The sequence below is a fragment of the Watersipora subatra genome, chromosome 6 (genome assembly GCF_963576615.1).
Source record: "Watersipora subatra chromosome 6, tzWatSuba1.1, whole genome shotgun sequence".
Lineage (NCBI taxonomy): Eukaryota > Metazoa > Bryozoa > Gymnolaemata > Cheilostomatida > Watersiporidae > Watersipora > Watersipora subatra.
Window position 1 is genome coordinate 2,642,298 of NC_088713.1, and position 19,250 is coordinate 2,661,547.

Genomic DNA, 19,250 nt, shown 5'->3' on the forward strand with positions numbered 1-19,250 from the left:
ATTAGTTTAAGTATAATAACGATAAAAAACACATATAGGCCTATTTAAATATGTTACCAAGTCTTTGTAAATTATCGAAATTCTCTTAAAACTTACCCATCTGATTGGCTTATACACAAATAGACAGATTTGTTTGGACGAAAATCGTTATTAAAACTTGCTAAGCCTCACTTTTTCAAAGTTAAGACCCGAAATTGAAACGCCGAGCGGCAGGGAATAGAACGATTAAGTCGTGCGCATTTGACGAAAAAAAACGTGCACATTTCATCAGTTTATAGCATTGTCGAAGGTTTCTGTAATTACCGTAGGAGTACTGAAATCGTTTCATTTCAGTAAAGGAAATGACGATGATATTCTTTCTAACGATTCTTATGAGATTGCGATATTTAATTATAAGTTTGGATATTCTTCTTGATATTGTTAGCTATGACATTTTGAAATGTAAACAAAATGTTCATCGGTTTTCTATTATTACTGTATTACTATATTAATAATATTGGTTATTCTAATAATATCAGTGCATTTTACTTCTAATATTGCATTTCTCCTATTGCAGGGGGAGAGATATAAACATATAATCTTTTCCTTTCATTATCGCTGTTTGTTGTATATAATAACACCCACACCCAGTACATTACAGCTACCATTGCCGTTATCCTATTGCACAGCAGTGCCATTTTACTGCTAATATTGCATTTCTCAACCATCAGTACCCTTTCTTTTTTCCAATATCACTTTGGTCATGGGCTGTATGACAGTGGAATTTCTAGTATGTTTCTTTTATTATCTACGACTAAATACTTGGATGTATTGATGTCACATCTGTTTCTTATCCCTTCTCAGATGCCTACTTTTGTTACCAGATATAAACAATTCTATTGTTTCATCAAACAGATTAGATTACTCATAGATTGGGTACAGTAGATGGGTTGTACAGACGGTGAGCATGAGCGCTTAAGGCCCGGCCACACGTAACGAATTATTCGTTCAATCTGACCGAATCCACGAATTTCACAGAATTCACAGATTTATTCTGCCGAATATCATAGATTCGTCTGAGCTGTGCATGCACACCGAATTCGTTACCGAAACGCGTTTAATTGGCTAACCAATTTTTTTAGCGAGCACGATTCTAGTAGCTTTGACAAGTGGTATAGTCCAAGACACGTACGACGACCCACAATAAAAGTATTACCGCGATATGACTTAATACATACGATGCAACTGCCTAGATGCGCTAGAGATGGATACTCCCGTTTCTGCGACAGAGCTTTTGCTGCATAAAAAGAAATTGTTATTATTGAAAAAGAAACAGCTTATAGCGTCTAAAACATCTAAAAGAAAATACTGGATACACCCGATAAATAAAAAAAGACATTGTCATGGGATATTTCAGCACTTGATACAAGAGTTAAGAAATGACAAGGCGAGATTTAAAAAATACTTCAGAATGACACCCGCTAATTTTGACCATTTACTATCGTTGATAAAGCCTCAAATAACAAAAGCAGACACCGTTATGAGGCTAGCTATTGAGCCAGAGTTAAAGCTGGCTGTGACTCTACACCATCTTGCGGAAGGTGCCAGTCATACATCTATAGCTGCCCACTACAGATTGGGTAGATCGACTACATCACAAATTATATACGACACTGTAAAGGCACTCTGGAATGTTCTGAGGCCTATATACCTGAAAGCTCCGTCGAGTGTAGAAGAATGGAAAATGATCGCTCATGGGTATGTTTCTATACTACTATCAGAAAAAAAATCTGTTCATAACTATTTTACTTTTTTACGAAGTGGAATATACATGTACATCTTTGGTATTGTACTGTTGTAATTTCATGTAATATATTTTATAAATGGTGGGTTATACTAACCAAAAGTTCAAGTAATACTTATGTCTTCTTTTTTCAAAAATAAAGTTTACATTGGATGAATCGCTTTACTCACTCACAATTTGTTAGTTTTGCAATCCATCTCGAATAGAAATAGTTTGAGAATTTTTTAGTACATTAATTTTCTAAAGCATATTTAGCATCGCAAGTGAAGTAGACATATGTGCAAATAGCCGCGAATAATTTGTAATTTCTTTTCCAGATTTGACAAGTGGAACTTTCCACACTGTATAGGAAGTCTGGATGGCAAACATATAACGCTTCAAAAACCAAAAAATGCAGGCTCTACATTCTTCAATTATAAACAAAGGGAGAGCATTATTTTGATGGCGATATGTGATGCCGATTATAAGTTTGTCATTGTTGACATAGGGCAGCCTGGGAGTCGAAGCGATGGAGGAGTGTGGGACTCAATGGCTTTCGCGCGAGGTTTGGAAAATGGTAAGAAAAAAAATTATTAGTTATAAAAAGTAGTTATCAAGTGTACAGCGTTACGTTAATCTAATTTCATATGACTATATTTATACAATTATATTATATCTAAACTGCATGTAAAGGAGAATAGTACATGCTTGCAAACTAGTACTGTGATTCCCAACTTCTATATTCAGGTAACATAAATATACCAGCTCCAGAACCAATCGGTGGCTATGGTGCAGACATGCCATATGTGTTAGTGGCTGATGAAGCTTTTCCCTTGAGACCATACCTCATGCGACCATTTCCTGGACGTTCATTGGACACCCAAGAGAAAAGAGTTTTCAATTATAGGCTGTCACGAGCTCGAAGAGTTATTGAAAATGCATTTGGTGAGTCATTTTCATCGGAAGTATAAAATTCACCAGTTTCTCAGTTGTACAATGCAGTCACTAGTTTTGAGCTGCAAGAAATCCATTGGCTCTGATTGGCGACAAACCCAACCGATTGTGATACACAAAACTAATTGTTGCATTGGCATGTTGTTAGGTATACTATCACAGCGATGGAGGATACTCTTCCGAATGATTGCAGCATCTCAAGCCAAAGCCGTCCAGATTGTGCAAGCCGTTTGCGTCCTTCACAATTACCTCCGAACAATGGAGGATGCAAACTATGTGCCTCCAGGTTTTGCGGACGTACCAGGTGAAGATGGTGAAATCTGCGATGGATTCTGGCGAACAAACGTCCAAGACCATGTTGCCACTCGTTCCAGGAGTAGCCGAAGCATCAATTCTGATGCTATGGCAATTAGAGATTTTTTGGTGCAGTATTTCAATGGTACCGGAAGGGTAGAATGGCAGCTAGACGCTATTAATAGAAGGTAAAATATTCATATGAATACGACTGTATTTTTAAATTATATTAGACATCAAATTTAATTTAGTTATAACATTCAACATTATGTACTATGTGTAATACTTTATAAATGGGTGTGTTCATCAATAATGATGGGGGATGTAGAGTTATTTGATGCTAACTACACATGCACATTTGCTCCCATTATATAAAATTCTTTTAATTAATCGATGCAATATTTTCTTGGCTTTCAGATACTATAAAATTTACTGCTTTCAAACTAGTGGTTCCACTACTATTTTGAAAGCCGTAAATTTTATATTATCTGAAAGCCAAGAGAATACTACATTAATTAATTCCAAAAATTTTATAATGAGAGCAAATTTGTAGTTGGCATCAAATAACTAATTCTCCCATCATTATTATTGATCACGTCCAAATATATAAACAATCTAAATATAATGTTGCCAAAACAATATTCAAAATAAAATTTGTTACTCGGGGTTTGGAGATGAGAGCAATTCTGTGTATGTCTGTACATCAGAGTCAGGAGTCGAGGTGGGTCCCTGGCTCTGATGCAGTGAGGTGAACACACGAGAATTGGTGAGAGGTGGCGAAGCTAATGGCGACGAAGATAATGTCGGCAAAGGAGTGCATGATGGAGATCCGAGGTGATTGAGCAGAGGTGGAACTGAATAATTAAATTGAACTTTGATAAGGTCCTCCTCAATGATTTGTCGAGCTCTAGCCTGCTGATATGGCGTCAGTTGCCTCATCCTAGCGGCTACAGACATTGCATAATAAAAATGTTCATCGTGATTCTCCTGTCTATTTAATTTATCATCTAGAGTCTTGATGGCCGCATCGATATCTTCTGTCAGTTTTCTTTTTTTCTTAGCTGAAAAATATAGCATTACAAATGTAAAATAAACATTGATTATTAGGCACCAAAAACAGCAGCTCAACAATAATAACCTTCTCAGTTTACATTTAGAACTCCGTCATTTCAGTTTGGTAGGTTGCATACCTTTAGAAATATTCAATGGTGGCTCTGTAGGACATGGCACTTCGGTAACTGACGATGATGCATCATCAGTCACATTGGATCTGACAATGTACTTGTCAGATTCAGTAGTTCTTGATAAGCCAGACAGCTTGGTTGATGCGCCTTTGGTAACTGACAATGAAGCATCATCATCAGTTACCACAGGCGCATCAACCAAGCTGTCCGGCTCATCAAGAGGTACTGAATCAGACAACGTAATTGTAGCAGTTGCCTCCGTTGAAGTTGCTGGCATGTTAGAAGAAGATCTGTAATAACAGAAATAATGTGAAACATGGACTGTCATAAATGCATGTTGAAAATTATTTTATTATCATTTCTTCAATGAATATGAACTGAACTAGGTTATGCTTTTATTAAGGCTTTAGATATATCTAAAAATTAATGGATGGTACTAATTCATTAGTAATGTAAATTATTATATATTTGAACTGTACTCACACAAATGTGCTGACACCATCTTTGTAAAAATTCATACATTTCCACCATATCCAAGATGGTTCTGGTGTAGCTCTGGAACCACTGGCGGTCCTCTTCCGATAATCTCTCATGTGTATGTTGAAGGTGTCTCTAAGATTCGACCATTTTTTTCTGCACGTCTCAGCTAAAAAACATAGAAATACAATAAACTATTACACGTCCTAGTAAAAGAGTGGTATGATCCTTGTTATTTACAGATGGTAGCGCTTTGGTAGCGTGGTGGATGAATATTGCCATATTTAATTCAGCAATTTTTTGTCACATTCATAAAGAATTTATTTCCGCAATTTCGTATGTTGACAACTTTTTAAAGGTAAATTTGGCATTGGAAATGCAATTACCTACAAAAGATAAGCTTGCTATATCTCAGTAGTATAATAAAAAGCCGTAAAATCAAACAGCAGCGAACAACAAGTGAAACAAGTTTATTTACACATACCATCCCATGTCCGGCCAGTTTTCTCAGACATCACTTTGGCTACGTCTAGCCAATTGTTAAACTTCACCGTTTTTTCATCTTTAAAATTTCCCATGCTTTTGTCCCATAGTACCCTTCTAATTTGTACTTCGTTAATGAGAAGTTCCTGCCACGCCATGGTGAACCAACGAGAAAGAACCAACAATAGCGCATATAGGCCGTTGCATCGTATGTATCAAGTCATATCGCGGTGATACTTTTATTGTGTGTCGTCGTACGTGTCTTGGACTATATCACTTGTCAAAGCTACTAGAATCGTGCTCGCTAAAAAAATTGGTTAGCCAATTAAACGCGTTTCGGTAACGAATTCGGTGTGCATGCACAGCTCAGACGAATCTATGATATTCGGCAGAATAAATCTGTGAATTCTGTGAAATTCGTGGATTCGGTCAGATTGAACGAATAATTCGTTACGTGTGGCCGGGCCTTTAGAGTTTTATCCTCTGAGCCAGAGATCAAATGTCAGTCTTTATATTGGGAGGTTATGTTTGTTGTAGTTTGTCACAGATTTACCAGGCGCCGGTCAGTCTCACATGACTAGAGACATTGTTGATTTCAGCGGATTATATATAAGCTCTCAGCCACATAATAGTCATCATTTTCAAAGAATAATATATCATGACTTTGGTTTGTCTGACTGCCTCTCATCTTCCTCTTCATGGTCATCAAGATGCATTACTGTCTATGTTTTATTAGTAAACTTCTACTAAAATCAGGCTGGAAATCTGTATTACTCATGTTAAGTTAAAGTATTACTAAGTTATCTTCACATACTGCTCTATAATTCATACCAGTTGAATAGAAAAAGCTGCCAACAAAGAGAGCAGATCAATAATGAGTAATATGCTTTAAACATAAAAAATAGACATGACAGAACTAAATGAGTGCTTTATATATTTATACTGCATCAGTATAAAATTACATCTATGAATGACTATATGATAAATACCAGTTTAATAAAAAAACTGCTAATAAGCGAGGTTGCAGCATGTATTTGCTTCATAAGTAGCAGCTCAAGCACAGTTGATCAGTGAAAATAGAACTATTTTTAAACACATGAAGCTATGTCTTTAGTAATTGCTAAGATAATATGAAGAGATCATTTATTACTAAAGGAAACAAATAAAATATTGATAAAGTAAACATGAGCATTGTTCTTGTATACAAAGTGTGTATGATGGTACAAGTAAAACCTGCCACTGAGAAAAGTTTGTTCTCATGACACCACTGATAGCTTGCCAACCATAACAATGAGTGTTGTGTGCAAAGGGATAAAAATATCATTTGCACAAGCTGTTTTTATTATCAATATTTGGATTAGCTTTTTAAACCAATCATATGCAATTCAAGAAAACTTCAGAACTAAATTTTCACACATTTCATTATACAATAGCATTAAATAAATGGTCAAGTTATATTTTGTGATTGGAGTATTTAAACCAAAAATATTTATTTTATGATAATTTTAATACTAAAATTCTATAACCACTAAAATATGCATGCATCAAAAAAGTCAATTGCTAGCTAAACAGGAAATGTTTAAATCGTTTATCGTAACACTTTTTTTACATTGATTTGCAGTAAATCTTTAGGTCTTTTGAAGTATCTTCTCAAATTAAAATGAAATTTTCACTTGAGGATTATAAGAAAAGTGATTTTAATTTTTATGCAAAAGGAGCTAATAGAAATCAGAGTAACAGGAAATGTTTTATAATAACATTGACATCATTTAATATTTTTAAGTATTTTATAGTATTTTAAGTATTTTATTTTATTTTATATTTTTAAGTATATATTTTTTATTGACACAAACAGCTGCTCATAACAACGATCTCTTGAAGTTCACTGTAGAAACTTCTAGAAGGAATGAGATATAATGTTATTAAACCAGATAACTTTACCTTGTTGTAGCCAGAGAGCTAAAACTAATTATATTTTTACCTGTTCTAATAGAAGAAAAAAGTGAATAACTATATGTCATCCTTTTATATATTCACTTGATGTAATAAAAAGAAAAGATAAATAAGTCTATATCAATTATATTACTCTCAACAACCATATGATAGCTGCATGACTATAGAATCTCAGAAACTAAAGGTGGGCTACTAATATTATATATTCATCTGATAGAGTGTAATGAAAACCATGTAGATTCTTGAGGTGGTATTTTATAGTCATATTATAACAGAATTATAGCAAAATGTTCTTTTCATTTTTCACAAACACTAGGACAGTTCAAAATTATAGCTGATTTCGTACCACAAATATCTCTTCTCCTGAAAATCTTAGCAAATGTATTGTTAGCTTTTAGATCAATAAGTCTGAAGATAATTCTAGTATTTGTTTTATTATCTAAGAATAAGGATAAGAACGTATTTGGATGTTTGATGTCACATCTGATTCTTATCCCTTCTTATATGCCTATTACCAATATCAGCAATCAAAAGCTTGAGTGCTTAATCAAACAACAGCATTCAAAGGTTGGTTACTTACTTGGGTTGTACAGGGCACTAGGATTTATGACATTTGTGTCAGAGATCAAATATCAGTCTTTCTATTGGTGAAGTCACACTCCAGGGTTTGTCAGAGTTTCATCCAGCGCTAGCCTGTCTTCCATGACTAGATGTCTGTTGACATCCAGTTGACTCTGATGACATGTCTCCCATGTCTCCCATAAACTATTCAACATATAATAGGCAACATCTGCAACGAATACTATATTATGACTTTATTTTTGTGACTGTCTTTTACTTTTTTCTGCAAGATCATTGTTTTTGTTATTATTGTTGTTTCATTATTAAATTTCATGTAAACCAATGCTGAAAATTAGTGTGATTCAAGTGAGCAGGAAATATAATGAGAAAATGTTTGATATTAACGTAATTTTCATGAGGTTCAAGCAGGAGAGCATCTAATTTGCGTTTGTTTGGTGATAGTATGGCTATGACAGAAACATGTTTTAAATAAGTGAAACACACAGTTGCTGGTGTTCACAAGATCCTTTTGTTAAATAACTTAAACATTTTAGCATTTTAAAAGGTACTTTACAACGCCTGTGAGACTATTACTGTATGTTGATTATGAGTTCAGGTCAAATAGTGGCATATGCAAAAGCCAACATATGAGCCAAGAGTTATCTTCTCTTTTTGCTCATATGATCCTGCCATTGAAATATTGTGTGGTATTAAATCTACATTACTCTATGATCAATAAACGTTCAATACAAGAAAACTGCTAATAAAAGGTAATAATATTAATACAGAAAGAGAAAGGTTAAATATATCATATGGGTTATGATCTCAGAAAACCATGGTTAACTCGGAGGTGTGAGATTTGGAGTCATTTAAACTAGCAGCAGGAAAAAATTCACACGTTTTTTGCAAAAAAAATTTTGATTCTAGCTTAATTACAGCAGATTTTATGGTCAGTAAACCAAATGCACGTTTGCCATCATTGCGAAAACATAGTTCTGAGAAAACTGGTGTTAAAGTTTGAGAAGCAAAAACCAAAGCACAATTTTGTTTACATTTCAAAACGTCATAGCAACAACCAATATCAAGAAAATTTGATATTTATCTAGATTTCTGTATTTATATACAAAAGATTGTGCTAAATTTAAAAATCTAAACAGATTTTAGCTGGCTGTCATAGAAATAGCTGTATATCTATTAGAAAATGTATTAGCCTACTTATTCTTAATTTCGCAGATATTAAAAACGGCTTGGCCGCATCGCAATTTCGGGCACAACGTAGTATTACCAACAAAACCTTAAACAAATATTAACAGTAACATATTGCACACCATGGGACACTATATACTCCAATCTTGTAAATTTATATAGTAGCCTAATTCTTGTAGTTAAATCTTATAGTAATCATATAAAATCGAATAATTATTCTTGTAATTAAATATTATAATAATTATAAAAAGACTTGTTAAGAAATTATCATCATCCTTCTCTTCACTTTCACTGCTTTTGGCATCAGTGGGAATACCAAAGTACTCATTAGAAGTCTCAAAAATGTCAGAATTATTTTTAAAATCGGCAAAAACGAGTCAATTACGTTTATTGGACGCCATTTTTAGTACTTCCTGTTTAGCATAGCAATGGATTAAAGGACGTTTTTCTGATAGTTGGAGACTTTTATTGGCTAAAATGATTTCAGATTTGGAAAGATCACTCTTTGATTGGTCTGGATGCACATGTTTCAAAAAAGAAATCTCAGAAAATCGCCAAAAGATTACTATCTTAATACAGACTATGATATATTGCGTCATGCAATAGCAAGCTCCGTATCTGACACCAACCTATACCGGACTGTCACATGAGAAAAATTAAAAAGAATAAATTAAATAATATATTTCAATAATATAATATATTTAAATTATATAAATATATTTTCGTTGTTGATATAATGTATTTCCAAATTACTCGTAGTGTGGTGCAAAGCTGCAGCTTTGTCACTGGAGAAAATTTAATAATATTTTATAAATATGTATATAATTATTTAAACTAAATGAAAATTTCAATAAAATGTTAATAAAATGATTTAATAAAATGTAACTTATAAATGCAATCGTGTTTTTGGGTGGTTCTATATAATGTTGTGTAAGGTAGCACTCCTGACTGATTTTCTCACGCAACAAACTAATTTTTCGAACTGGCAAAGTGACTCTTCCTGCCAGGCAAAAAAATGTTCTCTATATCAATCAACTGTCAAGTCAATCTTGCGAATTTGTGTATGATCTGTTACCGTATTTGCAATTCTGACACAAGTTGTCTTCTCCTGAATATTTTATACTTATCTGCCAGCTCAGTAGTTGTCTTGCCTCACTTGGGCACCAATGTATGTTACTCTGTAGAATGAGTGTTAGCCACTGTTGTTTTATCAGTATATCAGCCTCTCGGGCGTCAATTTCAAATGATGGTTGCAAACTCAAATATCGTTGTCGTATCAATAATAGATTGGCCTATCTCAGGCTTCGATATAAAGTATATTTATCAATAACAAGCCTCACTTGGGCATAAAACGAATGAAGAAAATCGTTCAAATAGTTCGTCATATAATAAATGTATATCTCGCCAAAATGAGCGATAAAAGGGTGTCCTCAGAAACGTTCAAGTATTATCGTAGTTTTCAGCCAAATGGCTTTATCTCCTCGAGGTAAAACAGTAGTAAAAGGGGTTATACAATTTCACCCACTTGGCCTCCCTGGCCCGCTCTCTGCCTTAATCACTTTCAGAGGCTCCTTATATACAAGCTGTCTGAGAATAACAACTTTTAATTGGTTTCTAGTCAGCATTTTGCAAACTTTGTGCAATTGCTGACTGTGCATATCGCAACAGATCAGCTGTGGTGGAGCGTCTGAGCTCATCTTTCTGGAAAGCCCATGATGTTTGAAAAACTTAGCCAATTTTCTGAATGTAGAATTTATAAAAGTGTCTCTATCTCTTTTGTTTTTAGCTTTAAAAATCTAGAAAAATTCTGGAGTATGTATTTTGCTCTATTCTTTTTATTACTATAAATTTTATATTTAAAAAAAATTTATTTTAACTGTGAAAATTATTAAAGCTTATTTTTTTGAAGCTCTGCCTGCTGCTAGAAGCCAGCTCCTTGGGAAATTCCATGATTAAATGAAATGCCATGGAGACATAGTTGAAATGACTGTTTTTCATGAGTTTGATAGTTTCAGAGGACTGCTTTGACATTGCCAATGTATAATGAAACAAAAATTAGCATAAAACATAAGATTTAAAACTAACATAAAGTAAAAGAATAAAATACAAAGATTAAAGTGCTCAAGCCATGCAGTTATTGTTTATGTGACATACTCATTCTTTTCATTTGTTGTAGCTCAGGGATGTACGCATGGAGGCTCTCTTCTACTCTGTACACGCTCTTTATAGGAATGGATGGCTGCTCAGCTCTCACGTCTCTCCTTCCAATGTTAATGCAATATTTTGATGTGCTGTGTTGAATCTGAATAAACATATACATAAATGTATATATTATGGTGAGATACAGTGATTTGTGGTTTCCCGGTCCAGTTAGCATCTGACATCCTGGCGTGGTCTGTTTGTTGTGCTAAAATGAATAGGTGATGAAATTTCCTTTCTGCGTGTATTGTTGTCTTCATAGGTCATAGTAGTTGCTGGTTTCCTTGGCAAAATAGGTTCTCCTGGTATTCTTCCAAAACTGATATCTGACAGGACCTAATATTATGATTGGGGATGACACATGGTGTAATCTCCGCTGATAAAATACAACAGGACGTAGCCAGGAATCCCCAAAAAATACAAAACTCTGAACTGAAGAGTTGAAACATATTGTTCCACTCTTGGACACCAAGGCTAACTCTCAACCCATATATAAAGACACATATTCACCTATATACTTCACTCTTTCAATACAGCTTCATCATGGCAAACAGATGTGTCAGCAGATTAATTGGAAGAGTCAACTTTCGGAGAGCAAAAGAGGTGACTATATTCTAACTTTCAGACATTACTTTATACTGTAAAGGATCTGACTCCGGTAGCTGAGTCAGCTTTACTTCACTAACAAGTGGGGACGTAACCTGAATTCCTGGTATGCCTTATCTGAGGCCTGCTTGATGCGCCTGAGGGTGGTCAAGTCAGTTCACGATAAGTACCTGGTCGTCAGGCTTACTCTGAAACCAATCTTGCCCTCTAGGTCTCTATATCAGGCTAGTCTAGACCCACTAGCAGTTCGCTCTAAGACTTGATTTCTTATGCCATGGCATACCTGATCAAATCTAGATAAAACTGTGGATCAATCCCTAGCTCTATAGAGCCACCCTGGCAGATCCGTCTGATGCTTAGAATGAGCCTGCTTCTGCAACTGTTGAGCCAACCAGGCAAGCGTTAATATAGCAGTTCTGTGATTTTAATAGTTATATTTCGATAGCTAAAAACATGTATACACAAAGTCCAGTGGTATCAAGCACGCCAGTGCAACTCGTGCACTGGCTTATATAGTGGTCTAAACTCCGCCCACCAGTCTACTTACATCACAAAAATTCACTGGTTATAATAAGATTGCACACATAGGATAAATATAAGATTATATAATAGAAAAGAAAGTTCAGACATTTCGATACAGTCAGGCAAGTGCTAATAAGAATATAATAAGTGTGAATAATCGGTATACAATCTCAGTCTTCCACACTCTCCCCCCCAATTGTTTGGCTCGAGGAAAAACAATTAATGAAGAGTGTCTATCTGTATTGTCGAGCGCGGGCTCTCAGTCGCTGAGCCTCCTTTTGGCACTCGTCGGCTAGCCGGCTGTAATGCTGGCAGCGCTCCTCCTCCCGTTCTGCCCGGCAGGTATAATCCTCTTGTCTACGTCGTGGGTCATCATTGATTCTTTCACAAGACTCTGCCTCTCTGCCGGCAGGGTTATGGACTTCTGGACTGGTTTCCGCATAGACACCTGCTGTGTCGTCGACACTGACATGAGCTTCCAAGGTGGCACCATCTACTCCTTTTGCATCTCGGTTTTCCTCAAAAAACTCCCTTAGGTGGGGAGTCCACCCCCGGGCTGGTGGGTATAGTTTGCTCCCGGCATACCTTCCAACTCAACTTCAGAATTGTATACCTGGGTGAGAGGGGCTTGTTGACCATCTCTCCTCCTTCGGGTGATCCGCAGCGGTTTATGTGGATGCGGAGGCCGAAGCGGCCACTCTTTTCACCCTGGCTGTCTCCTTGGTCAGCGCACACCTTCCTTTCTGGTGGATTGGTCCGTGTCTGTTTCTGTCTGGCCCTCCTGCCTCTTACCCATCCGCTTCCGTCCTTCACGAGAAGGCAGGCCCCAAATGAGGGGCATTTCTCCCAGTGCATGTATGCGCAGAAATCAGAATACCACTCCTTATCCACCTGGTGTACGGTACCGGGGTGAAGTTGGTGATCTCTTGCCTTCTTCTGGTGTTTATAGATGCTAAAGAACAAGAAAGAGCTCTTTTGGCACTTACACCAGAAGCGCCAATAATGTTGCCCTACGTGCCTCCTGACTACATGACATTCTTTGTTTTGAAAGCCGCAGAGCCGGCATTCTCCTCTCTGGCGGTCTTCGGCAGCCTCCATCTTTTCGTAGGAGGCGGGGGAGTACCATATGTCCTTCGATATCCCCTCGACTGTCTCTTTTTTCTCCCGATCTTTGCTGATGGGGATTGGCTGGATGTTTACTGAGCAGGCCCTCATTGGCCTTGGTTTGTCTCTATCCTCCGTTAGTGAATTTTGCGGTTGCTGTTTCCTTCTGGTCTCTAGCGGAGGGCTACCCTTGGGTGGCTCACCTCTACTCTAGACCCGAGATTGCTGTCCCACGAAATTAGGCCTGCCTTTGTTTGGATGGACCTTGTTCCGGAGTGCCCTGTTTTCTACCAATTGTATTATCCTAGTGTTCGTTACTACCTGCTCTCCCAGTCTCTCTCCTTTGTAAGCAATGGGTAGTACGCCTTTTTTTGTTTTGACACCCTTGAATAGTTTTTCTTAATCAAATTCTTTTCTTTCTGATGGTATCTCTTTCTCCTCTAAAATATCATCCAGTTCTGCTAATAATAATCGTAACTCAACGTCTTCAATGGCTCCCTTGTCGTTTTGTTCCTGATCCATGTTGAGTTTTTTAATATAATTTTTTAAAGGTAGAGCGAGCTTGTTGTCTGTTAGCGTACTGCGTATGGACTGGTTGGAAGTATCGCCAGATCAAAATGATGGCCACTTTCCAGTTCCATAGCGCCTTTGTTTTTGAAAAAATCCGCTGTTCGGAGTCCTCGGTCGAAAATACTCGTTGCCGGACTGTTTTTCTGTCTTTTGAATTTTTACGGCTGTTTCAGCCTCCGCCCCTTGTTCCGAAACGTTTCAGTCAAGTTCCGTAGATCTCGGTTGTTCTTTTACGTGTTGATTAATGGCCAGCATCCCTTCTTACTTCCAGACTGATTCTTTTAGGATCTGGTACTGTAACATCAACTCTTGGTTAGTCCTCAGGTCTCCTCTCCCGAGCAATTTTTCCAGTTCTCCCACCATGACTTTGGTGGACTGGTATAATTCTACGAATTCGACCTGTTTTTCTATTATCTCTGACTCTTCGTCCTCGGGGTCAATCTGATGGCATACCGCCTGGCCGTATCTTATGGGTGGTCCCACCGTTCGGCTGGGTCTTTCGTCCCGCCTTCCTCTAACATCTCTTCCTGCCTCCCTTGGTCCTGGGTCTACCTGTACCTCTCCCCCAGCCTTAGCTAGTCTAAAGGTATCAGTCTGGGATATGTCTCTTTGCTTCGCCGCTCCGGTTGTCAGGGTCTCGCCTGCTGGTGTGCTTTTCGCCTCCTCTTCCATTGAGTCCAGCCCAGGGGGCTCTACCGGGGGCTCTGAACATGGCTCAAAATTCGATTCCTCCAGCTCCGTGCTGGTAACACTGGGTTGATCTGTTGCGTCCCTTGTCCTTTCCGGAGGACCGTTACCTCCTATGGTAGGCCCTCTTTCCTTGGCCAGGACCTCCAGGAGTCGTCTCCTGAACGTGTCAGTGTCCATTTCATTGGGGGAAGGCATATCTCTCTTTGTTGTAGGGGTGGTGGTGGAGGGAGCTTTCTCCTGGTGAACTCTAAGGTGGGCAGCATTTCCACCAGCTCCTCTGGCCTCCTTTCTCTCCGTCCAGTGGCACCCTTCATGTTTGGTCTCCTGGAAGGTTCCTTGGTGGCCGGGGCCCTCCCATCGGCTTCTGGGCACGCATAGTAGGGTTTCAGTCGTTCTTCATTTTGTACTGATACCTGACCCTGTTTTTCTACTTGATAAGTGTTGTTAGTGTAACACTTGGTGACTGTATAGAGTCCCACGTATTTGGGTTGTAACTTAGGATTTTCCTCTCGCCTGCGTCTCTATTGACCAGTAACACCAAGTCTCCCACCTCAAACACCTCATCCCACCCAAATCTTCATTTGTTGTTCTCGGAGGATTTCGTAGGTCTCTTTCAGCCTGCTGGCTAGACCCAGTACGTAGGGTTGTACTGCCTGACTAGCGGCTGCGATGGGTTTCAAAAGTTGATCCGGCAACCTCAACTCTCTGCCCATCATCATGTAATTCGCTGTCTCATCTGTGGCTGAGTGGGGGGGGGGTTGCCTCGAAAGGCCCTCATTATCTGGGGTAGTAGCAAGTCCCACTCTGTAAGTCCTTGGCGCAGGAGTAGGGCTCTCAAGGAATCTCTTAGGCTCCGGTTGTTCCTTTCTATGATGCCATTTCCTTGGGGGTGATATGGCGCTGTCCGTGTCATTTCTATATTCCACAGGCCACATAGTTCGCTCATGACTTTGGACCCAAATTGGGCCCCTTGATCGGAGTGTAGTTCTTCTGGTAGGCCAAAGTAGCAGAAGATTCTCTCATCCAGGGCTATGGCCACAACCGGGGCGGTCGCGTCTAGAATGGTTAAGGCATCTTGCCACTTAGAGAAATGGTCGCTGATCACCAGTATCCATTTGTTTTTTCTTTCGGTCTCCGGCATGGGCCCCACCAGGTCAACCGCCAGTTTTTGCCAGGGTCGCCTGGCGTATAGCCGGTGCTTGCTCTTTGCTGCATGGTTTCCGCCAGCCTTCGCCACTTGGCAGATCTCACACGCCTGAACGAGTCGTCTCACATCCGCATTTAGTCCCGGCCAGTACCAGTTTAACAGCAGCCTCTTTACGTTCTTGTGTACTCCCGCATAGGCCAGTTTATGCGTCTCCCAGATCACCCGGTTCCGGTCTGCTCTGGGGCATAGGGTACACCATCTGGGATGGCCGTTTGCTGATAGCCTGACCTCTAGCACACCGTTTGCCAACAACCTCATAGCCTTTCGTCTTCTATGTAATATCCTGAGCTCATTACACTCCAGGGTTAACTCCTCTTTTGACAGTTCTTGATCGTTTTGTATTGCCCAGTACATCCTAGCCACTGCTTGCATTCCTTGTACTTGACTCTGTATTAACTGACGGAAGTTTTGATTCCCCGGTAACTTAATGGTCACTACTGTGTCCGATTCCACTGCCCGCAACGCTTGTTTGCTAGGGCCTCCATCTCGTTCTTCTATCCAAGCACATTGTCGACAGTCGTTCGAGCAGACCTGTCTACTTAGGCCGTCGGCATTCCCACGCTTGACCCCTGGCCGATGCTCTAGTTGGTAAGTAAACTCTGACAAAATTTCTAGCCATCGAGCCACTTGTGCTGAAGGCTCCATTCTCCTGCACAACCACCTCAGGGAAGCGTGGTTCGTGCGAAGCATGAACTGCTGTTCGTACAAGTAAGGGCGAAAGTGTTTGACGGCCTTTACCACTGCTAGGAGCTCCCTACGCCTCACGCAATAGTTTTTCTCCGCTGGGCTGAGTGTCTTGCTGTAGTAGGTCACCACAGTCTCTCCACCTTTCTGGTTCTGAGACAGGACAGCCCCCACTCTCACGGTGCTGGCGTTGGTATCCAGAATATACTTATTCTTTGGGTCAGGATATCCCAACACGGGTGCCGAGATCAGGCCTTGTCGGAGGGTCTCGAATGCCTGCTGTTCTGTCTCTCCACCTCCATGGCTTTTCGTTCCTGGTCAGGAGCGTGAGTGGTTTAGCGTCGGTGACATGATTTTTCAGGTATTGCCTGTAATACCCCATAGTCCCCAGGAAAGCCTGCAGATCTTTTACATTCTGAGGAAACTGCCATTCAGCAACTGCCTTTACTTTCTTTGGGTCCGTGGACACTCTTTCTGGGCTCACCACATGACCAAGGTACTGTACTCTCTCCTGAAGGAGCTCGCATTTAGAGGGTTTCAATTTCAGCTGGGCGGCGATTAGTCTCTGAAATTCCTCCTCTAAGCGGGCCGGATTGGTCTTGAAGTTGGGAGCTATGACTATTATGACGCCTAAGTGCAGCAGGAGGGTTTTCCAATAGCGCCCCTGAAGTACAGACTCCATCAGTCTCTGGAAAGTGGCAGAGGCTGACGTCAGCCCAAAGGGCAGTACTCTCCACTTCCATGATCCGCTACTCGTGGCGAAAGCAGATATTTCCTGGGCTTCTTGATCTAACGGTATTTGCCAGTACCCACTGGTTAGATCTAGCGTACTAAAGAACCGACTCCCACCAGGGCGTCTAGGCTCTCGTCAATCCTTGGAATGGGGTATGCATCTTGTTGGGTGATGGCATTCAGCTGTCGATAGTCGATGCAGAATCTCCATCCGCCATTCTTCTTTCTTACCATGAGAACCAGAGAACTCCACGCTCCATTGGAGCCTTGATCAGTCCCTTCTCCAGCAGTTCTTGCACCTGCTTATCTGCCTTCGACTCTTTGAGGAGACCCAGCCTGTGAGGAGGTTGTCTGACCAGCCTGAGGCCTTCTATCTGAGGTATGCTGTGTTCTACTGGGTCTGTCCTTCCCACGTCGCCATCGTATTTGCTGAACACATCCGGATATCGGGTTAACAGACACGCCAAGCTCTGCCTCTCTCTGTCATGCAGGCATTTCGGAATGGCCTGATTTTACAACTCGACCAGGTGTTCCGGGACGGTTTCCCTCGTTTGCATAGCCACACACCCAACTCCTGGCTCGTTGAGGCTCTCGCGTTCCGGCCCGGACCAGAGTTCTGTCTGCACATCCCCTTCCTCGACAGCCATATACGAGCTGATGACGTGCCCGACACTCAACTCTACAGGTTGATTTTCTGGATTCAGGCATCGTATGGCGATGTCACCCCTTTCTCCGGGTTGATTCAGGCTAAAGGCTATGGGTATGCGTGAGTCAGAGCCTTCTGTCATACCCACCGGTACATAATTCCTTGCGGAGATCCTTCCTGCCACTCTTACTTCTGATAAAGGGGGATAGTGACCTTCTTCCAAGTGTAAACTTTGGACACCATCAGTCTACCATGCTTGTCCATACAAGTATGCTTCCTATCTTCTAGGGAGATGACTGGTCGGCCAAATTCAATATTACAGTTGTGGGATATCAGAAAAGGCATTCCCAGAATAGCATCTTTGCTGATCTGGCTCACAATGAAGCTTTCTTTAATAGGTACGTCTCTAATCTTTCCTGATAGTCTTATCAGTCCATAAAACTGGAGTTTGCTACCATCTACCATGAGCCCATACTGGTCATTCTCTTCGAGCTGCATCTTTACCCTCCTCGGCATCCTGTCGAACACCTTCTTGGATAGCAGGTTAGTGTTACAGCCGGTGTCTATGAGAAACAGCAAGTTCTGCCTTTCCACCTTTCCTGGTAGAAAGTAACTCGACATATGTGGTTTTTCGAAGGCCCAATCCTTGGTAACCCTTCCTCTTCTGTGGCGGCGTTATACGCCCCTTCCTGGTTTCTTTTCCCTGGACGTCCCCGAGGCCTGTCCGGTGGTGGGCTCTCCTCAAGCTGGTTTGCCAGGCTTTCCTCAAGAGTAGCTGGTATCGTGTTCTCTCCGTACCGGCCTGTCGGACCCGACACCGGACTCATGCGTTGGCCTGGGCCTACGCATGAGTTAGCCTGGGCCTTCTCTGACGCAGATCCCCTGGGAGGGTCAGCTCTGTTTAAGCCCTCCTTACCTCTGGATCTGTAATATCCTGGTCTCTAGAGATGCTCAGCCATTGCTGGATCCTCTTTCAATCCCGATCCGGTTGGTACAGATCTCTTAAGAGCCTCAGCTTTCGCCGAGTCAGCTCTCATTTTCGATCTTCTCTGCCAAAATCTCTTGAAAAGATCAGCGCCTGCTGGACCATCTTTCTCTGACCTAACTTGTCCAAGTTTCTAGAGGTGCTCAACCAGTGCCGAATGCTTTCCCTTTGCAATCTGTATTGCCCCGGTCTCTCGAGAGCTTCAGCTGCTACTGAATCTGCTCTCTGTCTTGATCTTTGCTGTCCAGACCTGTCAGGGTGATCGGCTCTGGTTGAACCTCCCTTCTTTCATGGCCTCTTTGTTTTATTTTGTTCAGCTGGTGGTCTCTCTTGTCTTCTGGATGGTTTCTCCAGAATTCCGGCATGTCTAGAGACCCTTCGTCCTCCGGCCTGCTTCTGGATCTGGTGGAGGTACTGCCGCTGTGCCTGTT

The 19,250-nt window shown here is 40.4% G+C and overlaps 2 protein-coding genes across 2 annotated transcripts; one reads left to right on the forward strand and one right to left on the reverse strand.

Moving 5' to 3' along the window:
• Positions 1 to 1,450: 1,450 nt before the first annotated feature.
• Positions 1,451 to 3,202, forward strand: LOC137397959 (uncharacterized). Its single transcript, XM_068084055.1, has 4 exons — positions 1,451 to 1,737; positions 2,101 to 2,339; positions 2,510 to 2,707; positions 2,865 to 3,202. Exons 1-4 carry the CDS (start codon positions 1,451 to 1,453, stop codon positions 3,200 to 3,202), a joined length of 1,062 nt encoding a protein of 353 aa, XP_067940156.1.
• A 14,818-nt stretch (positions 3,203 to 18,020) lies between these two features.
• LOC137397960 (retroviral-like aspartic protease 1) lies at positions 18,021 to 18,455 on the reverse strand. Its single transcript, XM_068084056.1, has one exon. The coding sequence runs from the start codon at positions 18,453 to 18,455 to the stop codon at positions 18,021 to 18,023; it is 435 nt and encodes a 144-aa protein (XP_067940157.1).
• Between the last annotated feature and the right edge of the window lie 795 nt (positions 18,456 to 19,250).

What these genes read in the sequence shown, in the direction of transcription:
- LOC137397959 (XM_068084055.1), top strand. Translation starts at nt 1,451, where the DNA reads ATGACACCCGCTAATTTTGACCATTTACTATCGTTGATAAAGCCTCAA. An exon ending in TGGAAAATGATCGCTCATGG is followed by an intron (nt 1,738 to 2,100) that starts GTATGTTTCTAT and finishes TTTCTTTTCCAG; the next exon opens with ATTTGACAAGTGGAACTTTC. An exon ending in CGCGCGAGGTTTGGAAAATG is followed by an intron (nt 2,340 to 2,509) that starts GTAAGAAAAAAA and finishes TTCTATATTCAG; the next exon opens with GTAACATAAATATACCAGCT.
- LOC137397960 (XM_068084056.1), bottom strand. Translation starts at nt 18,455, where the DNA reads ATGTCGAGTTACTTTCTACCAGGAAAGGTGGAAAGGCAGAACTTGCTG.